General features: G+C 25.7%; 1 protein-coding gene across 1 annotated transcript; it reads right to left on the minus strand.

Moving 5' to 3' along the window:
- Positions 1–318: 318 nt before the first annotated feature.
- LOC136076891 (uncharacterized) lies at positions 319–12,526 on the minus strand. The gene is made up of 12 exons (XM_065790661.1): positions 12,361–12,526; positions 11,350–11,410; positions 7,910–8,114; positions 7,475–7,649; positions 6,005–6,198; positions 5,320–5,757; positions 5,172–5,249; positions 4,907–5,062; positions 3,938–4,496; positions 3,679–3,861; positions 1,950–2,148; positions 319–1,873 (listed from the first exon to the last, which is right to left on the minus strand). Exons 9-12 carry the CDS (start codon positions 4,277–4,279, stop codon positions 348–350), a joined length of 2,250 nt encoding a protein of 749 aa, XP_065646733.1. The 5' UTR covers positions 4,280–4,496; positions 4,907–5,062; positions 5,172–5,249; positions 5,320–5,757; positions 6,005–6,198; positions 7,475–7,649; positions 7,910–8,114; positions 11,350–11,410; positions 12,361–12,526; the 3' UTR covers positions 319–347.

Here is a 12,526-nt window from a genome sequence, read left to right on the forward strand (position 1 = left end):
TAATAAATTAGTAAAGGACATTTATCATACCTTTTATTTGACTGACTTAGACTGTTATCGTACTATGTGAAATATGGCATTTGCAAGTAGCATGTTGATACAGAGCTATCTGAATGTCTAATTCAGTATTCCATTAATGGAATGAACTGAAAAAGACAATCAGTCAGCATACAATTTTTATTCTATATTCTATACTATAACATAAACTGTTAAATTATTTAATTATTACTGGCAATACTTTGATTTAATTTTAACAATGTTTTTTAATAAAATATATAATAATACATCTACTTACGATGTGAAAGATTTTCAAAATTATTTATATTATTCTATATATTCGAAATTATTTATAATATTCTACAATAGCTATTCTCTAGTGCATTCTGATACAATAATTCTTTTTTCAAATAAGTTTTTTTACGTTGATTCCAAATATGAATAAAAAATTGTAGATAAAAACAAAAATGTGTTTGTGTCATTAATTTAGCAGAATATTTTATATTCTGCAAAAAGCTATTAAACTGTTCGCAGATAGATGAATTTATTGGATAAAAATTCCCCAAACGATTACACCGAAAAACCTCAGCACATTTATGTGTGTAGCCATGAAATACATCATGAAAAAAGGAGGTATTTTTAAAATATCCAGACTCACGGTTGTGACAAAACTCTGACAAGCTGCAAGCAAAGTCATACACAATATTTTCTGGAGCAACTTCAAGATGTGTATACAATGAGGCATGTGGGTCCTTTCTTCCCTCAGACCCTGGAATAATATGGAATCCGTAACAATGGCCATGTATAGGGCAAAACCATAAGAAAAGAAAAGATACACCTTTTTTAGATACTTGAGGAAACAATTTATTGCAGATTTCTGATGGAATATCATCAAATATGTTATTACTGGAACCTTTATCTGCTGAAAATGTTCGCATTTTCCTTATCTGGCATCCATGCTTTTCAAAATAATATGCTCTACCATATCGCGGTGGATTATAAGTGCCTTCAATGACTTCTGCGTTATTTGGTTCGACATCGCTAATATGAATTTTTTTCACAAAGTTACAGCAGTATTGTATTAATAACAAAATATCTCCAGAAGGTGTATTGTTGTAGTTAGAGGATATTTCCACTAATCTAGCTAGCTCAGGAGAGAAGCGACGCAATAAATAACAAAACTTAACAACAAGTTCACAATCACCTAGATTAGATAAAAAATGTTCACATATGCAAGCAATTTCATTAGTGAATCGTAATGGAATTAATGAATCAAGGGAGCTATCAGCAGCTAGTATTTTAAAAACTTTGGCATAGGAGCATCGCAAAATATTTGGAACAGGTGATTGAGAAGTCATTAGCTGAAATGATGGTACGCATTCAGCAGGAATATAACTCACAAGAACTGAATTCAACTGCAATGTATCATCATCAAAGTTTAAATAATCAGAGTTTTCAACAGACAGAATATAAAGACAAATCTTTTTTAAATGAGCTCTAGCTTCTGAAAACTGTTTAGAATCTAATTTTTCTGAATTAAAAATAAACGATCTATCAAGCCGCCGTAATGGTGTTGGAACAATCTCATAAAGTTCAGCTGACTCTATAGGTTTTACAAAAGAATTTTTAAAGCTAATTCCTATTTTTGTTGCATCACAAGCCAAAACTGGTATTTGTTGATTTTCTGGACACATATGACATTTTTCTCTAAAATCAATGTGCATGTGGGAGGCCCAAGCGAAAAACCAATCAATAAATGTTTGTGTAGACATAAATGGCAAATAAGAGGTACTTCTACGCTTGTACTTGTTTGAATAAAAATTGACAAAACCACTGAATGTTCCTTTGGACAAAACAAAATCAACAAACTCCCAACCTGAAAGAAATTTAAATTCAAAAAATTAACTCAGTTAATGAGCAAATGAAAAGGATAGCTTTTTTTGGAAATTTACCTAATTCATAACCAGCACAAGTGGATTTAGACAAACAAAAAACAGAGTCTTCACAGCCATCCCAATAACTAGTACAAGTATTAGATAAACATTTTCTCATAAAAACATCACACTCAATTACTTCACGATCTGTGTACATATTAATTTTATGGTAAAATTCTGTATAACCAGTTAAAATAGATTCAGATACCCACCCAGCCTGTAATTAAAAAAAATTTTAATCATTGTCAATAAATAGATTATCATTATTCATGGAAAAATTGAAGCAATTTTTGCAGTAGAATGAAGAATTGAAATACTGAAGCAATACAAATAGATGCCCATTCTGGCGTTAGTACGTTTTGAAAATCAGGACGGAGAATATTTTTTGTTAATACTTTTTTTAATTGTTACGATTCCTGACTCTTGATATCTGAAACTCTCAGAGGACTGGTAAAAAAGACATTATATGGTGAGTTTGAGATCAAAAAAAATTCCAGCCAAGCCTAATACTAAAGGAATTAAAAAAAAGTTTGAAACAGAGAGTTTGAGGTATCATGTGTTTGTAGATCAAGTATTCAAGATATTGAGTTGACTGTACTACTAAAAAGATTAACATCCAAGGTTTGTAAGCATCTCCTATCCATAAACTGGAATTATTACATTAGAAGAGACTCACCAGCCTCAAAGCAGGTCGTAATTGATTACATGTTACCAGTAGCAGGGTGACCTGACAATAAAACTTATGCTTTACCTCATTTAATATTTAAATACTCATGATTAGAATACTTTTATAACTGCACTTTAAAAATTTTAAAATTAAAATTAAAAAGATTTCTAAGTACTATTAACGTATGCTTTCATATGGAAGAGTATAAAAAAAAAGTATTAAAACATAATAAATGTGTACATATTAAGGTTTTTTTTTTTTTTTAAAAATATCATATTTTCTATTTACCTCATGCTATTTTATTTTTATTTTTTTATACTGTTTTTATTATCTCATCTAGATCTGTTCATAAAAGTTGTGCATACAAAATATGTTACACCAATTTCAAATTAAAAATAAAAGTTGTTGTTTCCATTTTATAAAATAAAGTTTTAAAGTTTGTAAAGTAAACCATGTTGGTTGTACTTATAATTAAACTTAATTATAATTTTAAATTCTTTCTATTAAATGATATTTTTGTTGCGAAACTAATTAAAATTTAACTTAGTTTTAACTTTTAAAATTTTTTTTCTCTGAAACACTAAAGAAAAAATTAAAGTCGATATTTAAAAGTTAATGTGATGGACTAAGAATCATTTTTATTACTATTAATAAAGTTTTAATGCAAAAAACAATTCATTAAAATGGCATTGTTTTTGAGTGAATTTTGCAACTATTTTTTGTAAGTATGAACTTATTAAAATTCAGCACAAAAAAAAACAACAACATTTTTTAAATACTCTTTCATTTTAAATCATGTTGGTTGTATTTAGAGATCCCTTTAAAAAAATTTAAAAAAAAGTTATATCTAAAATGTTATATCTGTAAAATGAGTTATATCTGTAAAATGTCTAAAAAATGAGTTTTATCTGTATATATCTGTATATATAATATATGTAAAATGTATTATATATGTAATAAGTGTTAAAAAAAGGTTATCGGTTAAAAAAAGAAAATTGTTTTATCTGTAAAAACAATTCATTAAAATAATCACAATCAACTATTTTTACTTAAAAAAAAACTTTAAAAAAATATTCTTACACCACAGTCACAGTTGTCTAGAACAACAGAAGGCATAAAACAATATCCATTGGTAGCAGACTGTCTTTTTACTATGTCATTGCTAAATTTCTCATTAAATTGATCATTAGAAACAGTTTTTTTACTTGGGGCATTAATTCCAAATGTCCATAAACCAGATGCTACATCAAAAACATCTTCCCACTAATAAAAACAAGAATTTACACAACAAATTAACGTAAAAGCAAAAAATAAAAAAAAAATTTAAACAACTAAAAACCTTATCCCTTGGTAGATTATCCTCTAACTCAGAATCAAAAGAGACCACTTTATCTTTGTCATTACAAAATGATTCTACTGTGTTTTGAACAAGATAAAAATATTCTCTAAAGACTTTTAGATGTGGACATAAGCAACCATTATGTAGATTATTAATTTGACGAGTACTTCCTTCAGATATTTGACATAATGAATCGTGACATTTTATTACTTTGCGAGATGATTTTGAAATTTCAAAAATTGTAACAAAAGCACATGAATCAGCAACTACCGAATATCTTTCAACTCCAGATTTTGAAATTAACTCAAAAACATTTGATTTGAGATAGATTAAACTATCCATAAGTTTTTTTTTGTTTGAATAAACTATTTTCTGGGATGAAATCAGGATTATCAAGCATTTGTATTAGCTGGTTTAACAGACGACAATGACAGCAATTATTTACATTTGTCAATTTTTCTGATTGAAAAAAAACACACGATGAGAATGTTTTACAGGAACAGTTGTATATTGTAGTGGAACACATTGTTTCTGCTTTTACATGAACAAATTCTTTATCCTTATTTAGAAATAAAATTTTTAAAATTTTTATTACATTAAACATATTACTTATAAACATAATGTATATTTTGTTTTATTTTATACATATATATATATATATATATATATATATATATATATATATATATATATATATATATATATATATATATATATATATATATATATATATATATATATATTCTAATATATGCAAACATGATTTTTAAATCTGCTATTAAACTGATTTAATGGTTTAAAATGTTTGCCATTAATAATTTGAAGGTTTGGGATATGGCAGCAATACGATTTTTAACTTGATAAACATATAAAATTTGAATAACAATTACAAATGTAATATGTATATAAATGTATATTTATATACTGTTTATAAATCTATTTGCATGATAAAACAAATTTTAAACCTACTTGAAAATTCCCATTTTCGTGATTGTAATTGTTCATAACACATATACTTAGAGATGGTTTTCGAACACGCCAACCAAGAACGCCATGACTAAAAAGTTCACCACAAAAGTATTCATACAGACTGTTTCTTTTGGTAAAATGCTGAACCAAGTTAACCTGAAACAAAAATTGTGTTGTTTTCTGTTAAAGTAAAGAAAAAAAAAGATTTAAAAAAAAACTTTTAACATATCCTATTTTGATTTAATTTAATTGCTATTCAAAATACCTCATTAATAGAATCTGTGATGCCAATATTATTTAAAACCACTTTTTTTCCACAATGCAAATCATTATATTGCAACTCCTACAACAAATTAATAAAGAAATTAACAAATAATAGAAAATATAATAAAGGAATTTTCTTAAATACTAACTTGGTCAAGAAAACTCTCTTTAGATATCCTACTCTTTTTTGCTTTTGACACTATTAGAGATAAGTTTTCTTTTCTAGAAGGATATGTAACTGTCTCTTCAACACCAAAAACATTTTTTAAAATTGATACAATAATGTTATCAGAGCTGACTCGATAAAAAGAGGCCTGAAGAATTCTGTTTCTGGGTGAACCAGGAAAATATCGGCATGAATTTGAAAATTTCTGTTCATATTTTACACTTTTAACAAGATTATCCCACATCCATTTATGATGGTTGGGAAGATCTGACAGAATTCTGAATTGGGCTTCTAATGATGGGTTTTCTAATAAAGAATCCAAAGTTTTCCATACATTGAAGCTCCTTGGGGGTTACTTCGATGAAGCATAAGCGAAGTCTCCCATTCTTCTGCTTTTTCTGAAGGTTGGCAAATAAAATACCTAATAAAGTTAGTTGATAGATAAATAAACCAACCAATTCAGAAAAGTTTGTAGATAAAGAAAATCATTAATATTAAATATTATTTTTTATGTATAGTTTGAATTTAAGATGTTGAGTTTTTAAGTAAATATTAAGCACTTAGTCTTGTTAGGGAATATACTATTAATATTTTATATACTATATTTATATATTTTTAATATGATTATATTACATTGGAAAGAAATCACAGAAAATCCAGCAACATACTTTTTGTTTCCTTGATTAACACCCTCCCATAATTGGTCTTTGAGAAGACAAGCAGCAATTAAATGGTAGAAAACACAAAAGTTGTTTTTATCAAGCTCAATTATTAGTTTTTTCAAACTCTTCCTTTAAGCCACCTTTGCATTCATATATCAAACGATTAAAAGTTCTGCTTTTGTGAATACGACTTTTGCTACCTATAAAAAAACCTTACAAAATATTGTTTTTTAAAATTTAAGTAAATACAAAAACTAGGTTTTCAGATAAAAATTTATATAAATATATATCAGGGATGCGGAGTCCCAAAAAGGACTCCGGATTTGAAAGTCACAAAAAGATTACTTTATCCTAGTTTTTGGTATCCAGGAGCTCTAAAAATATAGATAAGTTTATGGACTACTAATAGGAAAAAAATTAAGACTTTTAGGTTAGAGAAACAACCGTTTTTTGAACCTGGAGTCCTTAGGTATAATGGCGGCAAGGACTCCGGGACTCCAGGACTCGGGGCTTAAAAACAATAAGTTTCAAGTCATTAAATCTCAAGAACTTTTTTCATAAGTCAACAATCATATTTAGAGCTTCTGAACACTACAGACTTGGAAAAAGTAGAGATATATAGCCGGAGTCCTTTTGGGACTCCGCATCCCTGATATATATATATATATATATATATATATATATATATATATATATATATATATATATATATATATATATATATATATATAATTAATTAGTAAAAAACACTTATCTAACTTTTATCTTCTACTCGGAGTTTCACCATTGCTGGATCATCAGGAAGAGTTACTAAATCTCAAAAAAAATTCAATTTATAGAAAAAAATATTTTACAGGAAGTTATAAATTATTATAAAAAATTTTTAATTACTATATTTTTTTGTTAACGGGAAGTTACAGAAAGTAATTATGAAATAATTTTCTTTGGAATGGGGATAGTTTAATTTGGTCATTTGTTTTTATAATTTTTTAAGAGGTATTAAAACTATAATTTTTTAAGAGGTTATAAAAACAAATGACCAAATTAAACTATCCCCATTCCAAAGAAAATTATTTCATAATTACTTTCTGTAACTTCCCGTTAACAAAAAAATATAGTAATTAAAAATTTTTTATAATAATTTATAACTTCCTGTAAAATATTTTTTTCTATAAATTGAATTTTTTTTGAGATTTAGTAACTCTTCCTGATGATCCAGCAATGGTGAAACTCCGAGTAGAAGATAAAAGTTAGATAAGTGTTTTTTACTAATTAATTAATTATTGCTCTGTTCTTTAAGAACATTGAGCACTCTATTTGTAAAATACACTAACATAATTTACATATATATATATATATATATATATATATATATATATATATATATATATATATATATATATATATATATATATATATATATATATATATATATGTATATAATTACTGAATATATAAAAATCCCTAATCAAATACCACTCTTAGGTCTGTGTCCAAAAGTTTCTTTTTTTTTTTTAAAGCAAGTTCCATATCAACATCCTTTATTGTAAACACACAATATGGAAGAATTTCATCAACCCCTAAATCTTTTTTCAGCTTTCCATGTGCAATATTATCAAAATATCCAGTAAAACTGCCAAACTCAAAATATCTAATGTTCAAATAAATTGAAAAAAAGTATAAAACAATGTAAGATTGAAAAAGAAAATTGAAAATTAGAACAAAGAACTGGAAAATTAAAAAAAGTTATGAGGGCTAACAATAAACTATTTCTAAAATCCTAAAAATTTTTTTTTTAAATAAATCAACAGGAAAAACAAAGTTTTAAAGTGACCATTATTTTAAAGAAAAAAAATGCTATGTTTTTCAAGCGAAAAAAAATACTTGCCAAAAGTAAATTAAAAAAAATACCTAGCCAAAGAAATTTCCTTTCCTAAAGCGTTAACTTTAATTAAAAGGCAGTAGAAAACTCCATCAACATTACCATGACTACCAAGTGATAGTAAAGATTCTTCTACCTGAAGAATTGGAGGAATCATAATGATATTGTGCACCAACGCATTTTCAACTGCAATGCTGCTACCACATTTACTTAAATTCTTCATTGCTATCATTACTAAATGAAAACTTTAAATCCAGTATTGTTTTATAATTGAGAACACATTTAGGGGATGTTAGCATAGAAAAGTTGTTTTTACAACCACCCAAATATATATATATATATATATCTATATATATATATATATATATATATATATATATATATTTATTTATATATATATATTTATATGTATATATATATATATATATATATATATATATATATATATATATATATATATATATATATATATATATATATATATATAATAGGGTGTGACATCTGCCCCCTGTTCTAAAAAGATCTGTTCATATTTTTAGAACTTTTTATAGGTTCTCACAAGCAACTTCTTAAAAATTTTAAAATTTAAGGGAGCACCAGACCATTGAACACTTACCAGGCCTCTAATATTATAAAAAAAGATTTTCAAAAGTGTGTCATGTTGAGTCTCAAAAGAAGCAAAATTATAAAAAAAATTTAAAAAATCATAATTATTATTATTAAAAAAATCAAAATTTTATTAGAAAATTTAGAGTTGAATGGAATAAAATTACCTTTTTTAACTAAAAATGGAAAAAGTTAATTTTTATGATAATAATTCCAAATAAAAATCCTAATAACTTTTTTCTAAAATGATAGTTTTTTTTTCTAATTTTTATATAATTTCTAAGTATTAAATAATTTTCAAAACCCAACATGACATACTTTTGAAATACTTTTTTTATATAATATGAGGGACCTGGTAAGCATTCAAGGATCTGATGCTCCCCCTAAATAAAAAAAATTTTATACAAGTTTAACAAAGTTGTTTGTGAGAACCAATAAAATGTTTCAAGAATATGAACAGATATTTTTTAGAATATAGGGGGCAGATGTCACACTCTAATATATCAGTCCTGGGCATTAGGAAAAATGAGGTCAGCAATTAACTACCAGGGATATGGTTCAGATTGAACTCGGAACTTCTTGCTTATAAGACGAGTGGTCTACCACTATACCACTACTGTATATAAATGTATATTTGGGTAAAAAAGATATATATTTGGGTATAAAAAATATATATATATATATATTTATTAGAGTGACACAAAATGTGTAAAAAAAAAACAAAAAAAAACCCGCAGTACATTTTCCGGTTCAATCAAACTTAGAGACTAAAAATTTCTGATTCCTAAGTGATCAGGAAGAGCTACATGTAAATTTGACAAATTTTACGTTCCAAGCATTTTTTATTTCTTCACTTTATTTTATTATCTTTATTTTATTATCTGCAAACACTATTTGAAAGCTAAAAAGTTTGTAACTAAAGCACTAGAACTAGAGATTTTCCCCAGGTATGTAACAGTTTTTCCATGCATACACTTTTTTTTAAAGGATATTAAACAAAAATAACAATGTTTTAGGAATGATTATAAGCATCTTGTTGAATATTTGGCATATTACATGAACGTTAAATCTGAGAAATTAAATAATTTTCACATCTTTCAGCCTGGCGCCTGATGCAATGCAATGTTAATGGCCAATACAATATACTTTTTAATGCTTGATATGACATCCACAGTCGTTAAATATCTGACTCCTGAAAAGAAACATGGTCGCAAGGGCAGCATTTATTGTTGCTATTTATTATGGACCTGCCTTTCTTAAATCAGGCAAAGCAGAGCATGCCGTTCTAAATGATTTTAATGCAATTAAAATTGCTAAAACAATTAAAACAAAATGGGATTATGAAGTTGGAAACTCACTTCATAAAAGCATGAGTAACCACACTTGGTATTTGTCTCCTTAAGTTGTCATACCATCGCTAGGTGATCCTCATAAGAACGCAGATGCTAAGCGTTTATTCATTGAGAAGCTTTTAAAATTTCCAGTTCCTAAGATATCAGAGATTTCAGTAGAAGCTCTATCAGCTGTTATTGTTAGATAAAATTATTAGATCACATTTCATTATTTTGTCCAATTCTCAGGGCCGACGACACTCTGTGTTGCCGGCCCTGAGAGTTGGAAAATTAATGTAAAATAATAGTTAACTGTAAGATACTACAGTGTTTTTTTCTTCTTCTTAGATCAAAGATCAAACAAGAATTTAGTTATAAACACATTTTAACCCGTAAAAATAACATAAAGTTCAGGCAATCCTCAATATTTGAAAACTTACATGTAGCACTTCCAACGAAGAAAATTAAATAAAATTTTGTATTTAGACTAACTGAATGTTGTAGAACAGGTTAAGCAACTGCGATTTTAGATTTTCTAAAAATTTCATTTTTCGACCCTAATTTGTGTCACCCTAATATATATATATAAATATATATATATATATATATATATATATATATATATATATATATATATATATATTTATATATAAATTAGTAGAAACACTTCATCAGGAAGAATTCTTCCTGATAAACCTACTGATGCAGAAACACTGTTTAGAAGAAAGAAAAAATTAGATTACTGTTTTTACCAATTTATTATAGCTCTGTTCTTTAAGAACATTGAGCACTCTGTTTGTAGAATACACTAACATAATTTATGATATATATATATATATATATATATATATATATATATATATATATATATATATATATATATATATATATATACATATATATATATATATATATTTATATATATATATATTTATATATATACACAATATATATATATATGTATATATATATATATATATATATATATATATATATATATATATATATATATATATATATATATATATATATATATATATATATACACTATATATACTTGAGATTTGTAATTCATGTTTTTCATTTACCAAATTAAATTTACCACATTTAACCCTTTCATCACCCATAATCTCTTTATGCCATCTCTATATCACTAATGGTAGCACTTTGTTGCTCTTCATCCAATACATCAAAGGTGCCTGTTAAGAACATAACTTGTTCTTAACAGACAGCTTGATTTACGACTACTTTACCACCTGTACATTCACCTTATTATTTACAAACCAGAAAAACAAAAAATTATATAATAAAGTTTACACAATAAAAGTGACCTTATCTCATATGGTAACTCCTTTGTATCAAATTTTATTTTTTCACTTCATTTTTCCTTAATCTGAGGGCTGTATGTATATATATATATATATATATATATATATATATATATATATATATATATATATATATATATATATATATATATATATATATATATATATATGTGCAGAATGCATGATAATATGTATAAGTTTTACCTTTTTTGTCTTCATCTTTTTTTACATTAAAATCCACACTATATTCATCTTCCACTGGAATCTGAATATAATAATGATGCAATGATCAATTTATTGAAGTTTTATTTAGCAAAATTATATATCATCAATCTCAAAAAGCAAGGTAAAGTTATGCAAATAATAAAATTATTCAAAAAAATCTTTTGACAAGTAAATCAACACACAAAATACACTCATTATAAAGAGCTAAAATTACATGATATTAATTATACTGAATAATAATGAAATAACTAAATAATTAATGTATTATTAATAAATTTTATTAATATAACTAAATAATAATACCACATGATCAATTATAGCCTGGCTAATTTTATTACTATTATCTTGAACGGCAAATATATTAATTGGATTATTGAGTTCCATTGTTAACAATATGAATTGTTAGTAGAAAATAATTAAAGATTAGTGTCAAACTAAAAATAAAAAGTAAAAAAATTATTAGAATAATTTTAAAAATTATCTTTCAAAACCTAAATACATTATAATAGTTGATATTAATAGAATATCAAAATTAATTTTAACATCATAAGTATTATGAGAACTTGATTTAATTCAGTTATATGTTAGGAAAATCTATACAAACTGTTAACCTCTGTGACTGTAATTAAATTTCGGTATCCTAAGTTAGGATTCCTAACAATATCAACTATTATCAATATATTTAAATATTTAGAATAGCAATAAAGTTTATTGAAATAATGAACACGCAAATATTTGAATATATTAATAATAGTTGACATTGTTAGGATACCAAAAATTAATTATAACTTCATAGGTTTACAATATTATACATTATACCTGCACACCAACATGCGTCTTGCATACAAGAGCCTCTATTTACTTTTCTTTATTTTTCAAAACCAACCAGTGCTTCTTCAAGAGGCACAGAGTGGTTTAGAAAAGTAATGTGGAAAGTACTATAACATTGATTTTCGAATATCAAATGCCTAAAAAAACAAATATGCGTACTTTACTTGTAATCCTTATCGAAAGTATATCTTCTTGCTTTATACAGTAGGCTTTACCAGAAGTAGATAAATAATTATTTGGTAGATTATATTACATTTATCAACCTTTGTCAACAACTCGCGTGATAGACTCGCAAAACGAATTCGTTACGTAACTTCATTACCTT

The sequence above is a fragment of the Hydra vulgaris genome, chromosome 02 (assembly GCF_038396675.1).
Source record: "Hydra vulgaris chromosome 02, alternate assembly HydraT2T_AEP".
Taxonomy (NCBI): domain Eukaryota; kingdom Metazoa; phylum Cnidaria; class Hydrozoa; order Anthoathecata; family Hydridae; genus Hydra; species Hydra vulgaris.